Consider the following 21,674-nt stretch of genomic DNA (forward strand, 5'->3'; position numbering starts at 1 on the left):
GCTAATGACTGCAACTCTGTGGGATGCTCAGAAGTTTTTTGTTTTGTTTTGTTTTCTCTTTGAGTTATGACACATGGCCTGCTTGAAGAAAAAGAACTGAAGGATCATAAAAAGAACAAAAAAAAATCACATCCTTTGCCACCATGAGAGGGAAGATGGTATTGCAAAGGCACTTTGCATTTAGTTTGCTGTCTTCATTTGAAGAAACTTATACAAATACTAGGAAAAAAATGGGCTTGTTCACACAAACACTAGGGGAAAATGGGCTTGTTTTGCATAGTCTTCAACAGGGCTTTTTCAGCAGAGACTCCTCTCAGGATTTTTGAGTTCTGTTTTGGCCTTAACTTGTTCAAGGTAGCAAAGGAGATAAAAACACTAAAGTGAAAAAGTCAGAGGAAATTCTCCAGGGTTCTAAGGCAGAGGGAATGGAGATAATGATAGAAAAGAAGCGCTTAACTGGAATAGGAGTTGAAGATAATTTATCAACAACAGCAACAAAAAATAGTTTCTGCAAGTAAGACTTTTTCTTCTTTTTCTTCTGTGTCTGTGGGCCTTCTCCTTTTAGGTGGAGTAGGATGATGTCTCCAAATCACTCAGCTTCTCCTGAAGCTTTCACATCATGCATAATGCTGAATGCAAAATAACTACATCTTATATTGAAAAATTAGGGATTACTAGAGCCGTAGAGGGCCTTTCAACCTCACTTTTGTCTTTGGTGTAATGCTGCTTCTGCAGAGTCATATGAGTGTTTATTTATGCTTGCATGCTGGTTTTCTCAGTAGGCACCTTTTCCCCTATAAAGATGGCCCAAGGCTCTCTGAAGACTGTGCTTAAGTGTTGCTGCCTGGAGTTCAGTCTATCAACTCAGCAGACCATTCAAAATGAACTTGTTTTATATGTTGCTGCACGTCAATGGACTTAACAGGGCCATATGGGACTGCACAGCTGTGCTCTTCTGAGTGTTTTAGGCAGAAGGAAAATGAAACTCTTGCAACAGCAAAACAGGATTCCAGGATGAAAAAAAAAAAAAAAAGGCAGATGTGATATGACTTAAATAAAAAGACAGTATGTTTAGTGAGGCTTCACTGATGCATGGACACAATAATCCAAACTGCTCTGATTAGGAACACAGCTTCACCAGATGTACTTTGTACGGTAAAACTGTGCACACAACCACGGCACTTCTTGTGTTCCAGGGATTTCTGCCAGCAGAGCTATGTCACCTAGGGATCACCCCTCTTCATACCTCTGAGCAATGCAGAAAACAATTTGTAATGTAAATGTGGCTACTGTGACATTCATCAGTGATTTGTCCTGATACCAAGTCTTTAGGAGGTGGGGCAAGAAGACATGTGAGCGAAAAGGATTTTAATTCTGTCTATACAACTGCATCTTTAAAATATGACGCAGATGGTAATATATAAAAATACTGAAGTACAGAAGGCTCCAGCTTAACACTTCTGCTTTTTTTTTTAATTATTATTATTATTTCTTACATCAATTCCATTCTCTTTGCTTTTCAGCTCATGTGAACCGCTGCAATAAGAGGAAGCTGTTGGAATGAGTCGCAAGGATAATTGCCTGGGTACCCTATGTGCAGAGCAAGGACCATTAAGTTGTCTTAATCTGTCAGCTCTGAGGGACAGGATGTTCTATGGTGTTTATCACAGCCCTGGGCCAGCAGACTCACAGACTTGGCACAATTCTTTCTGGGCTGCATCCTAGGATTGTCTTTCCCTGGAAATCAGATTGTTGAGAGGAGAATGAGTGGAAAGACTATAGTATAAACTGAAAAATATTGCAGGTTTTACAAGTGCAATACAAAAATGTTGAAAGAAGAAAGGGACCCCTGCATTACTCTTGGGTCTTCCCTAACACTAGGAAAGCCTTTGCTCCTTGCCAGTTGTCACCTTCAGTTTTCTGTTCTTCTACAGACAGCTGGTATTTGCTGAAGGTTGCACTGAAGCAAGGTGCTAAGAAGTGGAAGAGGGCTATATGCAGCCATCCTTCTTCAGGACGAGTAAGTTGATTTTACGTGCAAGTCAGCCACTCAGTGTAATTAAGGGACAGACAGAGGAGAAGGATCTTGCCTTTGCCTTTGCTAAATCCTTTTGCTAGTTTTTGCTAGCAAAAAGGAGCTTCGGGATTCTTAGAAAAATATTTGTTTGCCTGTAAGCTCTCACAGAAGATATAAACTGATTTTCAGTGTACAGGGTTGTGTAAGGGGTTCTTTAACAAAAAGGATAGAGGAAAGAGTCCTGTCCCTAGGGTATTTAACAGGAGAACAGTGAACTGAGCCAAAGACCTGATAGAACGGTACAAATTAGGCACCATTTCCTCCAGCAGTTTTATTCAGACTCTAGGGAAGCTTCCTATTTGCTGTAATGTAAGGAAGCTGCTCCACAGTTGAGGGTTAAATTCACATTGTCTTTCGGGCTGAGTTAAACCCTCGGTGGGGAGTGACTGGTTACTAAGGCAACAGGATCACGAATTCAGTACCTGGTATTCATGTCTATACCCTCATCCTCATTAACTATCACATTGTTTATTAATACTCACTCTAAAATGGATGTTGCCAGAACCTCTTTGCTTTGACCTAAGTAGGAAGACAGGAATGAATGTGAAAGTGTTCATGACTACTAGTCGTATTAAAACGCTTCTTAAGAAGCTTCTTAAGAAGCACTTTGTATCTCCGGAACAACCTTTGCTTCCATGTAATAAAATATCTAAAAAGCATTTGTAAACAGAATACTTAAGGGAACTTCACAAAGAAAACAGCAGAACTTATCACGATGGGGGTCACACCCTCTACTGAAAGCAGTAGCATGAAATCAACAAAACCTAGGATTAAACAATATGCAAAAATTACCATGCAGGATACTAAGAGTATCTGACACGCTATTGAAGACCACTTCTAGTTTTCTTTAAGTGAAGCCAGGGTACTTTTGTCTCTCTTTTTTTTTTTTTCTTTGGTGATGAATGAGAAAAATAGATTCAGGAAACGCACTACGATGTTGGCCTACAGTAGTTTGCAGAGGTCAGGCACATTATGATAAAGCATTTACAAGAACCAGCACACACTGTACAATATAACAGCACTTCACAAAGCTCTTAATACAACTACATCCAGCCTCCCACAGACACATACTCAAATATGCAAAGGATTTCATCGCTTAGCTAATTCATTCCTTTAGCTTTCGGATTTTAAGTATCAACAGATGATCGAACTGAAACAAATAAGCAAAAATATTTAAAATGTTTCCTTGGGTGTGAAAATTCCCAAATCTTCACATTTGGAATCATCAAGACATGCTATTTCATTTCACTTAGACTTTTATACAATGGTAAAATATACACAATATTGCATAAAACTTACATGATAATTGTGTAAGAATATGACATGTAATTTTAACAGTGTGCTATATGACAGTTTGCTTAACAATATTTGTTCATAGAAAGTATGAGAGCTGCCTGCTATTCCTTGAAACCTTAACAGGGAGAAGGTACAGTCAGCCATCCCATTTGTAAAATTGGCTATAAATGCCCAATGTTTTTAATGATTTGGAATTAGGCTTCTAAGACAGCTCATAATTTGGCAGTTCTATTGCATTTCATTGCCCTGAGTTTACAATATATGTACCCTTAGTGCTTTCAAATCTAACAGAGACATATTTGTCAGACTATCTTAAAAAATTATGCTGCAGAAATGAAAGATCTCGTTCTTCACATTTAGTTGGGTCTCTGGGAGTGCTCGGTCACCAAAACATGGTTAAAATGCTTGCTACAAATGACATATTTTAGATTAATGTAGAGCACTGCGTTGATCTTCCATTGATGCATCTAGAAAATAATAGAAATATTTTTGTTTAATCTGGAATCTTCTATCCTATTGTATTCTTGAATTTAACTGTCTGAAATCATAGTCATTTACATATTCCCTATAAAATTTCATTGGGATAGTCAGAAGAATGATTGATAGACTTAAAAAAATCATTGCAGGAGAAATTCTGTATGAAATCAGTTTCAGATTTCTTGTATCATTTTCATAGAATTTTCACAAATCTTTAATGCTATGAGGGTAGCTGTCACAATGGACCTGACACACAATGGAAAGTTACAGAGAAGAGATCAAGTTTTTCTTATAGTTAGGTTGCTTTTGAAGACTCCACAGGATAAAAATAAGGATGATCAATCAAACACTATAATCTAACAGGAAAAACTATTCCTTAAATCCTGAGATTTAAGAAATGCCCAAATTCTCTACTTGGAGAAGATTTTCCTTCTTTTTCCTTCTTTTTTTTTTTTTTTTTTTCCAGCCTCAGACAGTATCTCTCTGATAGTCTAGTGATTAGATTAGCTGTTATAATAAACACCCAAGTCTTTCTACAATTAAGATCAGGACCTGAGACAGGCATTCAAAGTCATTTTTATTTTAACTAGCAAAAATCCTCCTTAGGCTCCTTTAAACTACCCAAATCTCATATCCAAGAGATGTGAGGCTGGACTCGCTGTGTTGGAGGGCTTTGGGGCTCTGCATCCTGCCTCCAACAGCAGCAGGAGAGGCTTAGCCAGCAAGGAGCGCTCTGGGAATTTGTGCTTCCTAGATTAGGCACCTCGGTTGTCTTATTCATTGAAGGAAATTCAGGAAGCACCAGCTTAAAAATGGTTGTTAACTTGGTAACCAGAAGCATTGGAACTCTGACTGCATGCCAGTGAGTATTATAATCATCAGAAAAAGTGAATATCAAATAACTACTATCAAGTAAGTGATGTGTGCAGGTTTTCTTTTCCATTGAATACTAAAAAGAGATACAAACAGGCACAGTAAAGATCTTAACTATTGATATTCTTGCATAAGAGATGGATTCAATATCTAGGGCCACAGTCTAGTGAAGGCATGAGTTCTGCAACTTGCCCTGCGAAATCACCTGAACCTTTCCCATTGCAAACATGGATGTCTTGCCAGGACAGGAGTTTGCAATCCAGTCTTTTGGACTTTGAGAGCACTTTAAAAACCTCCTCTCTGTGATATTGCTGCTATAAGGACAACGGCTGGCTCTCCTTACAATAGCATTGTTCTGACCCTATTGCTCTTTACTATCATTCAGATGATTTTAACAAAGGAAGAAGTGGCTAAGAGAAGAATAGCAGATAGTATTAGATAATACTTTTTGTTTGTTTCTTTTTGCTTTTTTTTTTTTTTTTTTTTTTTTGGTTAAAGGAGAAACAAACAACCTTATAATAGAAAGTGAAGAGCTAATTAAAGGCTGGACAAAAAAATCACACTCCTTCTGAAAAGCTCCTTGGCAAAGTTCAACACCCTAATTAGATTATTCCACCAAGTTTAATGAAATTGCAGAGTTAAACCGGGTTTTTTCTGTCTGTTATGAAATATATTGAAAAAAACAGGTTTTTTGGAAAGTTAAAAAGTGTGAGAAATCAGGTGTTTTTTTTTAATATATATTATCTTACTGTAATATAAAATGATTGAAAGAGACTGATAATATTTTTAATACTTTGAAAACACTTAAGTTCCTACTTGGGAAAACAGCACCATCTACTGATCATCGCTGTGAAATCTCGATACAATTATTCATTTATTAGGATTTTACTTATACACAACACCATAACCTTCATGTCAGTACATTGCTTTGGATAATTCTGGACACACACGTAAGAAAGCTTGTATCTCTACAGCTACCACATAACACGACCAAGATGTTTTACTTAAGAAAACCAGCAACACCTCAGCAGCAGAAAGCAGGTTTGAGGACTTTAGAAATTATATTGATAAGCCCACGTTGCCACCAAAGTGATGGCCACACTTTACAGCCTCTTGCTGGCACAAGCAACTGTTTAGCCACGTGAAGAGCTAACGTAGGAAAGAAAAAGGTTGCTTTTAAATAGGACCTGTTTTCAGCTGGCCCAAGCAGGACAGGGTGACGACTGCCTTTTTCAGGCTAAGCACAGATTTATGCCAAATTAAAATATCCATTTAATAGGGTCTTTAAAATGTGCAGCACTTCCACACAAAAGAGAACAGCAAGTTCTTGAGTTCACCTCCAAAGCTATTTTAAATTGTCTTTTCTGACAGAGAACCAGATGTGATAAAGAACATCACATTGAGAAGTATTCACCTGTGAGAGCAACATTCATGTGATGCCATAAACATCCTCCCAAGTTACACCCAGAAGACAGAGCTGCATTTAAATCACAGGTTGTTAGTCAGGTATCGTGCCAGGCACATTCTAATTATATTCTTTTAATTGTATCACATATGTCTGCTTTTAATAGCTGCTCTGAATTCACTGACTTTTCTTTGACAAAGGTTGCTCAGGCAAGCTTTTTAAAATAAAATGGTATTTTATTTTTTGTGTTAAGAAGAAGTTATTGCATTCTGGGTAGTCAGAACAAGGTAACTACCATGGAGTGGAGGGCATCTTTCTAGGGCAGCAGGGTGCACCCCGGACACTGAGGGTGCCAGCTTGGGGGTCACACAGCAGAGCCCCTGCAGACCAGGTCCTGGTTTGAGACAGGGAGCAGGATCAGCCATAGTCCTGCAAGATGGGAGGCTGGCACAACTCCAGACCACTCCACTAAGGACTGAGGAATGGAGAGGTAGGGTAGTGCCTGAGCCAAGGCACAGAGCCCCCCAGCTCTGCCTGGCCTTCTCCACAGCAATCTAACCCAAGGTCACAAATGCAACCTATGAGAGTTGCCCTTGAGCCCAGGCAGCCAAACTTCACGGGCTCAGGAAATGGCAGTAGATGTTGCACAGCCTATTGGTGTCCTCAGGATGCAGAGAGTAGCAAACACAGCTGTAAACAATGTTTTGTTTCTTAATTTCCTGTGCATTCTGTAGAACTCGAATTGTTAAAAAGCTCTTGTGCTATTCTGAAAAGCAATTTCAGCAAATTGGTGTGTTGGTGATTGCTGTCATCCTATGAGCTATGGGATTGTTTTTGCACTGTCTCGCACCTGATGCCGTTCTGACAATTGTCTCTAAAGCAGCCGAACCAGGAGCTCCCGCTGCTGCTGAGCAGCTATTGCCTGAAACTTAAGACCTAAATCTCAACGGTACTCCTGCCTTCTGCAGGCCCACCACAGAGTGGAAATCATAACACACACTTATTACCTGCTCATACAATTAATCTTCTCTGATCAGAGAAGGATTAAGCCCTTTCTCATACTACTGTCCTTCTCAGCTCATCGCCCAACAGGCAAAGCTAAAGGGTACTGAGTTCAGCTTGACTCAGCCTCTAAAGTTCTTCTTGAATTACAGATCCTGGTAGCATATCACAAAGCTGTCAGTCTTCAAGTTTGTGGGGAGAGAGGGTGTTCTTTTTTGGGGGCATTTTATTGGGGTGAGAAGTTTCTACTTTGCTAAGGGTTACTTAGTTACTTCACTAGGGTTAGTTAGGGTTACTTCACTAAGGGTTACTTAGTGATTTTTAGAGGAAAGCTTTGGTGAGATTGAAAAATCAGTTTCCGCTCTTAAAATGAAGCAGTAGCTGGATCTAAACAGAAAAATAAATGCATAGTTGAATCATAGGATAGGATAGGATAGGATAGGATAGGATAGGATAGGATAGGATAGGATAGGATAGGGTAGGATAGGATAGGATAGGATAGGAGAACTCTGGCTGGAATGGACCTCAAGAGACCTCTTGCCCAACCTCTGGTTCAAAGTTGCAGCTCCGAGCTCCTATTAGGCTGCTCCAGGCTTTACCCAGTTAGGTCTTGAAAATCTTCAAGAATGGAAGCAACAGAACCTCTGTGGGCAACCTGTGACAGCGCATGACTGTCCTTGCACTGAAACACTTGAAAGTTAAGTGAGTCCCATCAGTATATGTTACCTATACATAGGTATGTGTAGAAGTAATGGGAAGAGAGAGATATGGTAAAGTCCATTACACAGAAAAAGATAAAAAGACAAAACCAGTGAGGTACAAAGTCAGATATTAGCCAGGTGAGATAGAATAAGCTGGGGGATGGGCTAAGGGCTAGGTAGCATAATTTGAGGATATATCATAAATCAGTGGATAGAGCTTGCAATTTTATTTTCTTATTGCTATGAGAAGGCAGAATTAAATGACAACAGCAGGGTAGAATGGCAGAACCGATCAGGAGATGCATCTTGAAGTATCCACAAGAGAAAAAAAAAAAAAGAAAAAAGCTTTTGTTTTTCTCCATTCAAAGCATTTCTTTAAAATTTATGTATTTGTTTTAGAAGACTCCGATTATTACTAGTTTGATATAAAGAAGAGACAGTTTGTACCTTGGTTTAGTCAAGCTACTTCTCAAGTCCTTTTGCATTTCTTCATCTCCTTGAGCAATGAGCAACTTGCAGTTGCTATAAAGAGGGCCAAGTCTCAGGCTCTGGAGTTCACAGATTGAAATACAGCATTTAACAACCAGATCACGTTACCAGACTAAGGAGCAATTTTTATTTTAAATAGAAAATGCAGAAACAATTCTGTAAAGTTACCTCCGAGGTAGCTGAATCACCCCTTGGACTGAGACATGTCCCTCAGCCCCACCTGGGAGTCGTGCTGCCCTTCGGCCCCAGCTGCTCAGAGATCTTCCTGGGGCGCACGGGTCCTGTGTGGACTCACTGGGATTAAACTTTAGTTTCCTGTTCGTGAGAATTCATTCACTCGGTTTGGTGGAGACTCAGGTGTAGTCTTAACATGATTTGGGCTTCAGCACATCTGTTATGAGGTAAATTCCTTTTTTTTTTTCCCCCTAAAAAATGCTGTTTTTAAAGTAAATGGTCTAACACTTCCAGACAATCTCTGGATAACTAGAATTCCTTAGGACCCATACAATCTCATCACAGATCATATAAAAGATAATTTCCCAAAGCAGTGAAACCTGGCAGAACCGAAAACAAAATCTCAGAATTAAACATAACAAAATGTAAGCAGAAATCTTAACATATAGTTGTCTGGCTCCATCTGGTGCTTATTTCACAGAAGTTCTAGTACAAGGAAATTTGATTTCCACTTTCTTCAGCTGTGTATTGGAAGTGAAGAATGGTCATTTAGAAGACTCTCCAATTTAGGTAGTTTTTTAAGGTTTAAAACCTTTGTTAACGTTTTGTAGTTACAAAACACACCATTGTGTATAAGCTACAGTGAAAGTACATAAGGAATACTTTTCTTTTTCATCATCGGTCTACATAGTAATATCTAAATCATATTCAGATTCGACAAAGGACTTCCGTGGCCCATAACTTACCATTTTCCCTCACAATATCACTTAAACTGTGAAAATGCTATTCATCTCTATCAAACTTGTCTCACATCCTCACTGTACCTAAATCATCAATGCCGGTGCTGTATTCAAATGAAGGCCCAAACACTTGAAATACAATTAGCACAAGTATTCACATCAAATCTTTCTTGTAACTGCTTTCAGGTCAGATGGTGTAATATTTACTGACTGTAGAGTGAAAACGAATTGGAAGGAGGAGTGACATGACCACTGTTTGACCACAGATTGGGTCAGATATTGGTGGAGACAGCAGCCTTTCAGTCTGGGACATCAATCAATGAATATAAAATATTTTGTTAGAATTTCTCATAATATCACGGCATAGCATACTTTTGCTTTTGAGCCTATCATACAAAACTGTCTTGTCCTGGCATGTGCTAAATTAGCTATTTTCTTTTTTTTTTTTTTTAATAAATTAATTACTGCCCTTCTAGGAAAGGGATTCTCAAACATTCCATAGTTTGGATTATACGTGCAAGTGCATGCATGTAAAAAACTATGTTAAATACATACAAATGCACTTGTAAATATAATTTAGCAATTGAGAGTACAGTAGCCAGTACGTCCCGACAAACAAGATTTCTGGGTCTCTTGTGCACTAAACTATACCCATAGAGCACCTGAGTAAAGTAGATAACAATGAGAATGTCTTATCCAGCAGCAGATGTATTTTAAATGATACATTTCTGTGCATCTCACTTTAAAAGATGGCTTTTCCAACCTTCTCATTTTAAGCAGTTTGCTCCTCATGTTTCTCATTTGCAAGGGGCTTTTCTAAAAGTCAGATATTGCTCACTATATCTATGGGTATTACTGTGGTCATTATACTTCGTCTGTGCTCATGTATTATACAAAGCTATCAGGCTGTCAGCCCGTCTTGTCTGCAACTGATTCAAGAACTCACTCAAAATTCAGCATTTCAGTTTTTTTTTTTTTTTTTTTTTTTTTGAACACCTGCAATAGTTCCCAGGATCTCACTTCTGCTCCATGACTCTCACACGCTTATTTACATTGCAGATACTGCCGCTTATGGATGTGGGCCAACTATTTTCCTACATATAAGACTCCCTTTCATATAATGTATGTACATGTAGGTACATGTACATGTACCTACATACCTCAGGTAGAAGGAGATAGAAGATACTGCAAATCAACTCTAGATGACACAGCCACAAGCTGAAGCACCAAAAGTTCCACAGGAACTTAAGGAAACATTTCTTCACTGTGAGGGTGCCAGAGCCCTGGCACAGGCTGCCCAGAGAGGTTGTGGAGTCTCCTTCTTTGGAGACCTTTAAAACCCGCTTGGATGCAGCCCTGTGCCACGTGCTCTGTGTGTCCCTGCATGAGCAGGGGGGTTGGACTAGATGACCTCTGAGGTCCCTTCCAACCTTAAGCATTCTGTGATTCTATAGGTCTCGGTGACTCCCCATTTCCCTGCAGTAGTCGGCTGTATGGAGTCCCATATGTATCACAGCAGCTCAGTGTACCTCTATACTGACTGCTGCTCCTCATGCCCTCCTAATCCTGCACATCACTATTACCAGTATCTATGGAAACTGCTGGCAGCTACAAGAGTCATCTCCAGGAAAATCTCTACAACAGCCACCTAAAAGAAGCAGGATGACTGAGACAGCCTTAAGCCTGAGAAGGGCTGTGACTTGTGTCATCCTCTGCCTGGAGAGGTAGGGAATGAAACATGAGAAACAAATGCACAGGAGGCCATGTAACCAACCCATCAGTGAGCAGGGCAGACAACACTAGTGTCACACAACATGATGGGCACCTACCACCCGTATGGGAAAGTTGACCAAAATACCATCCGTGATGTTGGGGAAATGGTCTTACCTGTCTCCTGATTCCTTCTCTTCTCCAAGATTAAACAAACATGCTCTCTCCAAGTTACAGTCAGTGCCAAGATTGCAATGAGTACTGTCTGTTCACAACTCTCTAGTCAGAGGTAAAGGCAAATTTGGGGAAGCGCAAAAAAGGGAAGGTTTGTCCTTGTCCCTCCCTCCCTCCCTCCCTCCCTTCCTCCCTCCCTTCCTTCCTTCCTTTTCTCTATTTTCCTTTCCTTTCCTTTCCTTTCCTTTCCTTTCCTTTCCTTTCCTTTCCTTTCCTTTCCTTTCCTTTCCTTTCCTTTCCTTTCCTTTCCTTTCCNTCCTTTCCTTTCCTTTCCTTTCCTTTCCTTTCCTTTCCTTTCCTTTCCTTTCCTTTCCTTTCCTTTCCTTTCCTTTCCTTTCCTTTCCTTTCCTTCCTCATAGTCACATTTATAACTGTTAAAACCAGACTGAGCTTCTTCCTATAACATACAATATCCATCATACCCATTCTCCATAGTCTCAAAATTATTTGACATTAGTTGATGTAAATGCAATTGATTAATTTTATAAGTAAAAAAAAAAAAAAAAAAAAAAAAAAAAAAAAAAGATTTTTGCCTGCTCATTAAATGTCACAGAGGAAAATCACAGCATGCAGGAAAACTGTGTGCACCACTGTTGAGCCAGGGCTGTCTAAAAGATGCTCATTATAGTCTGAGTGCAATAAGAACATATTTTATTGAGCAGAAAACAGGAAGATCCTGTCTCCTGGTGGCAATACTGTGAAGGTATTATTGCTATTAAAAGGGAATCTGTCTTCTTCTTCTGTTTCCTGACAAATACTTAGGCTAGAATCCAGAATTTCCTCAGGCCTCTGATCTTGTATACATATATAGAAGACCCCAGCAATAAGAAAATATTCATTATCACATGATTCCATCTGTTTCCTGAATCAAGTAGTTTTTAATGTTTTGGGGAGCACCGTTCTAGAAGGTAGGCAAGAAATGCTTTATAGAAAAGTAGGAAATCCCAACCCTGTCTCTTGTGCCATATCAATGAGCTCTGTCTGCCACTTCAAATGTTAGGTTTGGCTCGGGGAGGCAAAGAAGAACAGTGCCAGTCCAAAATGTAGGAGAACGCAGTTCTGCTTCCAGCTCACAGAATCACAGAATGGCTGAGGTTGGAAGGGACCTCTAGAGATCATCTGGTCCAACCCCCCTGCTCCAGCAGGAAAAAAGTAGAAATAATTTCTGACTGGTGCTGTACCAGCTAAGACTGAAGAACATCACATTCATGTGACTTTTCACTCAATAGACATGAAAGGTCTTCTTTTTCCTGCTTGAGCACATCTATTTCTTTGCTCAGTAACTGATTTTTTAACCCTGTGCTTTCTTCCACTTTTTCAGATTTTTAATTTCATCCTGCAACTCTAAAATACAAAGTTTACTCTCTTCCTTTTCCTTACATAATGAATCATTCTCAAGGATTTTTTTCTTCTAGAGATCTGCTCTTAGCTTCAAAATCCAAAGTTATACTTCAAATTTGTTTCTCCAGTAATAAATTCTTTTCCTCACTATGGCTGGGCTCTTGCATTAGGGTACCACATTCAGATAACTTATTATTTGACATTTCTTCTTTATTTCTTTACCTCTAATATCCTTCAGCTGAACAAGGAATGATTGCACTTGTTCATGCTACTGTTGTATCTGTTTCTTGCTTTCAAACAAATGATCAGCTAGCACATTACACTCCTTGGTTTTCTTCTACAGCTGTTCTGCAACTGATTTTTCTTTTTGTTTTGCAAGCACTGAAAGTTGTTCAAACTCTTTTACCTGTGTGTCTTTATCACAACAGTATAGAGTTTTTTGGTAGTCAGGAGTGCTAACAGGTAACTTATTCTTTACTTCTGCCACAGTAGCTCCTTGCTACAGTATCCATGACCATTTAAAAAAAAAAAAAAAAAAAAAATCATTTAGTATCTCCATCTATTCCCTTTCATAGGATGGATACAAGATCTTCCTTTATAGCACCAAGCAGCCCTGCGAGGGGCAAGTAGCCCCTTCTGTATATATTCCAATTCGATGGAGTTTTTAAATCTACCTAGGAACTGATGCTCACATTTGAGTTAAACTTGGTCTCAGGATAGAGTTGCTTGAAAGTCCATAACAGCCATGGCTTTTTTTCATCTTGAAAAGGGATGTGAAAATCCCTAAAATATTGCAAGAGCGGGGAGACTTTATTGACTTGCAACAGGAACAATTAATGTCTCTAACTGATACCGAAATCTCTTAATTGAGTGCAGTCATTACAAGAAATTAAACTCAGTCATAAAGGACAGCTGCTCTTCATTTTTCTTAATTGCATTGATTAAAAAAAAAAAAAAAAAAAAAAAAAAAAAAAAAAAGGAAGATGGGCTCATTAAAAGCTGTCATAGGATCATTGGGTAATTTGGGCTCATTAAAAGCTGTTGTAGGATCATTGGGTAATTTGGGTTGGACAGGACATCACTGGTCCAACATCCTTTTTCAGGCAGGGTCAGCTCAGATCACTCCCTAGAGTTTTACATAGCTGCATTTGAAAACCTCCAAGAGTTCTAAACTCTCTGGGCAACCTGTGACATTGCTTGAAGGTCTAGTGAAAGCTTGTCCTTATATCCACCCAGAACCGCTCTTGCTTTCTTGTTTTGACTCCTGCCCATTGTCTCTCACCCTCCCACAGTACGCAGTTGTGTGGGGCTGGCTATATGCTTACAGGTAGGGTACTCCCCCTGTACTTGGCTTTGGTGAGGCCGCATCTCAAATACTGTGCTCAGTTTTGGGACTTTCACTACAAGAAGGACATGGAGGTGCTGGAGTGTGTCCAAAGGGCAAAGAAGCTGATGAAGGGGCTGGGGGAACTGGGATTATTTGGTCTGGAAGACGCTCAGGGGAGACCTTATCGCTCTCTACAACTACCTGAAATGAGGTTGCAGTGAGGCAGGGGTCGATCTCTTCTCCAGAATAACTACCAAAAATAGGACAAGAGGAGATGGCCTCAAGTTGCGCCAGGGGAGGTTCAAATTAGACTTTAGGAATAATTTCTATATAGCAATAGAGGTGAAGCCTTGGAACAGGCTGCCCAGGGAGGTGGTCAAGTCACCACCCATGTCGCTGTTCAAGAAACTTGTAGATGAGGAGGCTGTTAGGGACATCACTTAGCAGGCATCAGGGACATGGTGATCATGGGTTTACAGTTGGACTCGATGATCTTGAAGGTCTTTTCCATCCATAATGATTCTATGATATGGGTGCCCCTGCAACTGCCTCTTCCCCAGCCTCTCCTTGCTCCAGAGGGAAGCTGCTCCAGCTCCCACCTTGTCCATGGTCCTCAGCTGTGCCTGTTCTGCTTTGTCCTGCTCCTTCCCATGCTGTGAGGCCAAGACTGGGCGCCATGTGCTAGACACAGTCTAGTGGGTGCTGCAGACAGGCAGAGGATCATCTCCATGGCTCTCCCAGCTATGCTGCTATACACGCAGGCCTTTCACATCCATTTTCATTATTATTTATTTATTTATTTATTCAGCTCCCTCCCCGACCACAGCCCTTCGCTAACAGCCTCCGCAGGCAGCGGCGGCAGCGGCACCGCCCGGCTGCCTTGGGCGGGCGGCGCTAAGGGAGGGCCGTCCTGGCCGCCTGCCATCCAGCGCCGCGGCCGCGAGGGCGGACCGGGATCCGGAAGAGGAGCCGCTGCCGCCGCCGCCCGCCTTCCCCGTGAGGCCGGCAGGGAAGCAGGCAGGCGCCATGCTGCAGTTCTTGGTAAGGCTCCGCGCGACCGCCGCCATTTCGCGGCGGGCTGAGGCGGCGTCATGGCGGCCCCCCGCTTCGTGCCCCGACACTCGGCGGCCACCAGCCCCCCTGAAATGGCCGCCTCCGACCCCCCGCGCTCCGGCTGGGCCGGAGGCTGCGAGGCGGCTGCGGAGCGGGCTCTGCCCAGCGCGCTGCCACGCGAGCCTCGGCGCCCCCGGGCACGGCGGCTGCCGCGGCCGCGCGGGGCTCGCCCCTGGCCGCCTGCTGTGGCGTGACTCGCCCCGCTGGTTCCCCCGCTGCTGAGGGGAAGCGCAGCCGGCCCCGTGCGTGGAGCATCCCGGTGTGCGAAGCCGCGGGAGGCCGGGCCCGCCGGCGTCGAGAGCGCGGCCGCACCCGTCATGGGCGCCCGGCGCCGTGTGCTGCCTTCTGCCTCGCGGCTTTTGTATCTGATTTTCCTTTAAGGGTGTCTTCAGCCCTCAGCAGCTACCTTGTTGTGTGGTTCTACTGCTGTGTGGTTCTACTCGTGGCAGGAAAAGTCATCTTTTGAGTACTCTGAAAATAGGAAGTTTCTGCCTTTTTTTTTTTTTTTTTTTTTTTTTTCCCCCTCCCTCCAGGTTCTTCCCTTAATGTGTCTTTAAAACTCAGTGTATCTTAATTGTTCAGGCTAACGCCCTCATCACCTTGCCTAATAAATATAAATTCAGTGTGCCTGCCTCCTTTTGTAAGAGTCATGGATTCAGCCTTTTCTGTTTTCCACACCTGTAAAATTTTTCACCCGAGATCAGAAAAATATATATATTATATATATAAACACACATGTGTCTGTGTATATGTATATATGTATAGGTGTAGATATAAGTTAAGACAAGTAATAATGTTTCATTACTGCCTTTAATAAACCCCTTGAAATCTCTTTGCCAACCATTGTGCTGAAAATTAGTATGGGAAAGGTTTTTATACTTTTTCTCATTTTTACTTTTTGTATTTTCCCATAAACTTACTCATCTGGATCTTTGAAGTTAGATGCCTGGCTGCTCTAATTAAATAATGATATGTGAAGTAAATTACCTGACAGAAATGATCCTGCTTTGTGTTCTAGCAAAGCATGGCATCAGTCTCCCATTTTTCAATCGACTTGCACGTACAAGCAGTATGTGCTCGCCTATAATCTACATTTTTTGTTGAGGGGAAAATAAGTTAGCTAGCCAATATTTCATATTAAATGTTGGCAAGCAGACAGGTGAGATGGGCTATTGTAAGTTGGAAGAGACTTCCATATTTTTGTAAAATTAGTAATTAAATCCCACTTTGTTATCCCAGCTTAAAATGCAATAATAAATGAATGTCGAAGTCTCAGTCTCTTCTGTAGCTTTTATAATCTCCTTCTGTGCCACTGAAAACGCTTAGTCACTGTCAAAGTTTCCATGAATTTCTCAACTCAGTGGCTTGCACCTAAGTAGAATTTGGTTACAATTATGACATGAAATCACTTAATTAAGACTACTTGTTTAATATCTCAGAGTTGTAAAAAGGGCTTATTGAGTCTGGGTGTTCTTTGCCTTTGGGTGTAGACTCTTGCTCTCCCTTGTTTGGGCTGCAGCAGAGAGATAAAGGGATAATCTTGCAAACCTTGTATTTTTTGCTGTCCAGAGTTAAACACTTATGTTAAAATGGATCTTGAAATGCTAAGTAGCAATTGAAAAAGCCTGAACTCCCATCAGCCCTTGTTTTCCATAATTAACTTGCACATTTTAATTGAGTATATTTTCTGTTATCTAAATAATTGAGATCTAAGCAGTGAGATTTTTCTGTCTTCTTGAATTGTCAGCTGAACTTGAACAGAGTCCTAGACTTCTCCATAAAGGGGTGTATTCAAAGGGAGCGCTAGTGTTAGCCCGCTGCCTGTACACACTAAGGTTTGTAACGTTGCTGTGTAAGAAGTTATCCTTTCTTTGGAAATGGAATTTATCCGGGGAGGGGGGGGAAAGCCTAGAAAACCACTGGTAAACAAGGAGTTGATCTGTCTTTGCAAGCGAGTTCCCCACTGCTTGCAGTTGCAGTCCTGTGGCAGAGTTCAACCAATATGTATTTTCTATAATTATCAGATGAACACATTAACCAGTGATACTCATGGAGTCTGAGTCACTGAAAGGGTGAGCTGTTCTGCTTTAGGCAAGCAAAAGATGTCTAGTTGCAAAGTTCTTATTGTGGACAGTGATTTTTATTTATTTACTTTTTAAATAAAATATTCTTACTTTACCATAAGTGACCACAGTTTTCTTAGAATTGGCCTTGGCTACTGTATGGAGTGATTTGTCCAGGAAAATGAATGAAGGCATAGTGTTTGTATTCTCCCCTTCTAAAACAGTTGAATGATTTTGCATAGCTCATTTGCTCATTGCCTCATAGTTTCATTTTGTACTCAAGAACATAATGGTAAAAATAAGATTTAGGGTTTTGGGGAACTGCTGAGTAAAAATCACATCACTTGTCCTTGAAAAGAGGAATTTCTTTTGCTCCCAAAGCAGCATGACACTTGAAGAATTTCTCTAAGAAATTCTCTTAAGACAAGAATTTCTCTAAGCAGGCAAAGATGATCATGGCCTCATCTAAATATTTGGAGATAATACTGAAACCACAACTGTGTTGTATTTTGGAAATGATGGTAAGGTCTTCATCATGGTGTAAAGCAAAATGTATCGCTCTTTAGGAGAAAAGGTGCAAAATCAAGTATAACTAGGGTTGAAACTCCTGAGTTTTCCCATGACTTGCTCCTTAATTATTCAGCTTTAATCAGAATGCTTTTGGTGAAAATGTTAACTATTTTTTTATTCCTTTTTAGGTTGGCTTCACTCTTGGCAATGTGGTTGGAATGTATCTAGCTCAGAATTATGATGTAAGTATCCTTGTAATTTGGGAACTGAACTTAATCTGAATGAAAATGCAAGGCTGTTTTTCCTTAGTCAGAATCGAGTTAGTCTTTTTTGGATTTAGTTAAAATTGTACTAACTTTAGTTACAGTTGAAAGCCCAAACCTTTACGTGTTTGACTTTTTTTATTTACTGTACTTGCCTCTGCAGTAACGGTCTTCAACTTGGGTCTTCAACTGATACTGCAGTCTTGGAGTGCAATAGTGTAACCAAGCTTCTACATAGTGCAGTCCGTGAGTAAAAAAGTTGTAGAGAAAGATAGAGGAAAAGTGGAGTTTTTCTGGCAGCTGTCCATGGATTGCACCATCATTAAAATATTGATTTGTTAATTCCCATATCCTGTCTGCTTACAGTGATACCCAAATGGATGGTAAGAACATCCATTTGCTAGTTAAAAACCTTTCAAGGCATCTGAAATTTCTGGCTACTGTACCAGTGATAAAAACGAGTTTTGCCACTGCAATGGGAGAACTCAGTCTCTGCTGCCTGCTGGGAACATTATATTGACCTGCAATCTTTTCTTTTTGGACTGAGACTTTTTCTAGTGAGAGCTAGAGTTGACTCTGATGCTTTGAAGCTGTCTTCTATGCAAGTTTGTAAGTTCTGTAGTGTCACAGAAATCCAAATCCCAGAGCAGTGCCACTTAGCTGTTTACAGGCTTGGCAAGTTAGTGAAACATAGCATACACTTCTTTCTGTCATTTTTTAATTTAGGGTAGTATAAATAAAATTAAAAAATGTCAGTGCAGCTTTATCTCAAATACTATTTTTGTTATCCTCACCTCTCATCTTGGGCATTAAAGTCTTCTTGATGGTAGATTTCGTATTTTTCCTCCTTGCACACTTGTGAACTTCTGTGATGCCTCTTGTCTAGTCACTCCAGCAACAGGATTAACAGTAGTTCTATTGTCTGTTTCCAAGAGTGTAAAAGTTATGAAAATATAATTGTACAAACCTCTTCAGGTGTGTCAATGCATGTGTAGTAGTAGCACTAATAACGTACTGCCACAAGAGGGGGACTTCTGTCTTTGATTTGGAGGAAATGTTTCTCTAGTAGTGTAGTACTGGACTGCAGTATGAACCTGGTATTTTCATTCTTGGTATCAAAGATGAAATGTTATTTAAGATGAATTACCATAGTTAGGTCCTACTTCTTCAACTATAGGCTTAACTATAAGTACATGAAGAATTCTGTTCACAGCAGTGGACTTCTCTTGGTTTAATTTGAATGTGAGATATGTCATAGGCTAGGTTCTTAATTTCACTTTCTCAAAAGAAGAAAAGTTTCCCTTTTCCTTGGGAAGGGGTCAGAAGAAACTTCTGGTATTTCCTATACTATCAATATCAAACCCTCCCATCAGAGGACTGCAGTCTTTTGGATTTACTCATCTTTTGAATTTACTTTCCTTTTGCTATCAGGTGAGGTGCACCTGACCATAAGAATTCCATGATTTTCTTCACAAATACCAATGAGAACTTGCGATTTTTTTCCCTGTCATTTAATCAGGTAGCTTATAAAATCCAGTGCTACCACTTCCCGGTTTTATCTGGGAGTCATGAGTTTTCCTCACTTGTGATCCTGGCAACAGTGACTTGACTTAGTCTTAAACATCTGCCTAGACCAAAGTGTTTCCCCAAACCTCCTGTGAGGTTCTTTCCTCTGCTGTTTTCTTAGTGTTACTCTGTTTTTAACATTTGTGCAAGGTAACAGATCCTGGAAGCATCTTGCATGCTGAAGCTCATCAGTTCATGTATCTTTATTTTTTTGTTTGCTGATTTGGTTTTTTTTTCATTAAAGATTCCTAACATTGCCAAGAAGCTTGAAGACTTTAAGAAGGATGTGGAAGCCAAGAAGAAACCTCCCAGTGACAAGTCCTAACAGTGTTACCTAGGTCACCTCTGTGCAAGCATCATGGATGCAGTTTACCCTTCAGGCAGCAAAGGTCAAGTAGCAGTTTGGCATGGGAGGTTCCTGCATGTTCTCCTCCTAGAACTGGAATATCCATGTTTTCAAAGAGCAATCATGAACTTTTCCTAGGACTGATTTTAAGAGGTGTCAGTATTTTGGATTTGCAGATTGTATGCGACTGGAAAAAAATATCGTTTATATTTTTTGTTATTGTTTTTCCTAATATTTTGTAAATCGTTTTTACTTGATCCAACTGGAGAATAGTGTAAATCCTGTAACTATCCATACCTCACACTAGTACCATAGTCTTGGAACGTGGCAAAATAAATTAAATGCATTAAGAGGTAACTTTGAGGGCTTTCTTGTCATTTCTTGAACAGCTTCACTGTCCTTTCTGTGATTTCCCACTTGCCATGAGTACTGTTCAGTTGTGCCCATATTAAAAATCCCATGGAGACAGCTGAAATCACCAGCTGGATGTAATCTACCTTTCTTTTCTAAAAGCTCTTAGGATGAATGCACTTGTATATGTTTTCTAGTGTGGATTCTTTCTTGCCATGTCCTGAGAGCTGAAGGTTTGAAGAAGGGAAGAAAGGAAATACCTGAACTACTAAGAGAGTGTTAAAATATTTAGACGGGCATAAAACTGTTACCTTGTAATGGAAAACACCAATTCATCCTATCCTAAGGCTCTTGTGGACATCTTTAATTAAATTTGTCAAGGGTTAGTACTGAATATACACAAAATGCTAGACAGCAAAGCTAATTATTAGCTCACCAGCCTGCGGAGCTCAAATAAGGAAGAGGGGTCTAGAGGGAAGTTTTGGCACTTGGAGAACTTTGCTAAAATAAATACTCAGTGGTGGCCTTTTATACCACAGAACCACCGAGGCTGGAAGGGGCCTCCAGATGTCTCTGATCCAGAGTCCGTGTTCAGGCAGATTCAGCTACAGCAGGTTGCTCGGGGCCACGTCCTGTCACGCTTTGGTATCTCCAAGATTGGAGCCTCTCTGCAGCCTCTGTGAGCAACCTATAACAGTGTCCAATCATCCTCACAGTAAAGAGTTTTAATGTGGTCAAACAGAGTTTCCTGTATTTTGGTTTGTGCCATTTGTGTCTGATCCTTTCACTGGATACCACTGAAATGCATCTTGTAGTCCGTCTTCTTTACTCTTCCCCTCCCTCCCTCCGTCAGGTATTTATACATAGGGATAACCCCCTAAACACAAGTGTTTTCTTTACAAGGTTAAACCAGTCCAGCTCTCTACCTTTCTTCATATGAGAGAAAGAAATCTCTGCTCTATCTGCTATATGTGAGACACTTCTGAATATTAGGAAGTGATGGTGTATGTTAAGGTGTAAACAGTATTATATGCCACAGAGACAAATTTCTAGTTTAGCTTTTTTTATTTTTGCCTCACAGGGACAGAAAGTAGATACTTGGTTCTATTTGTTACACTGCTCAGTAGTGTCTGCTATCCACAGGACTCACAAGGACCCAATACAAAGCCCTTATTATTGAATTTATACTGAGATAAAATGGATGTAGATGATATTTGCCTTTTTACCTGAAATATGCATTAATCACAGACAGTCAAATTTCCTTTCTTGAAAAATAAAACAGATAACAAACTCAACTTTTGTTTTGGTCTTTAATATACCTGGAAAATAAGGACTAAATACTTCCATCCCTGTAGATCCCTGACTGAAAGAGTAATTTTGTCAGTAACCTTCTTACTGTTTTCCTGACTCAGGTGACATATTTGTCACAGTGCTATTTTACTTTTTTTCTGTTTCCTGAGAGTTTTGGCAAGCTTCTATTATGGAGATGATCCTTGTGAAAAATAACTAAACGAGATCATTCGGCCTGAGGGCAATTACTAAGGATGTGATGCTGCATATGTTCTTTTTTACTTTGCAGATTGCCTTAAGGAACTTGAAGGAAGTTTGTTGTGCAA

The 21,674-nt window shown here is 40.3% G+C and overlaps 1 protein-coding gene across 1 annotated transcript; it reads left to right on the plus strand.

The window, feature by feature from the left end:
- The first annotated feature begins 14,825 nt into the window (after positions 1-14,825).
- STMP1 (short transmembrane mitochondrial protein 1) lies at positions 14,826-21,303 on the plus strand. Its single transcript, XM_026037111.1, has 3 exons — positions 14,826-14,887; positions 17,721-17,774; positions 19,606-21,303. The coding sequence occupies exons 1-3, from the start codon at positions 14,873-14,875 to the stop codon at positions 19,684-19,686; spliced, it is 150 nt and encodes a 49-aa protein (XP_025892896.1). The 5' UTR covers positions 14,826-14,872; the 3' UTR covers positions 19,687-21,303.
- Positions 21,304-21,674: the final 371 nt, after the last annotated feature.

Source organism: Nothoprocta perdicaria, unplaced genomic scaffold (assembly GCF_003342845.1).
Source record: "Nothoprocta perdicaria isolate Ctin4 unplaced genomic scaffold, notPer1 scaffold_190, whole genome shotgun sequence".
Classification (NCBI taxonomy): domain Eukaryota; kingdom Metazoa; phylum Chordata; class Aves; order Tinamiformes; family Tinamidae; genus Nothoprocta; species Nothoprocta perdicaria.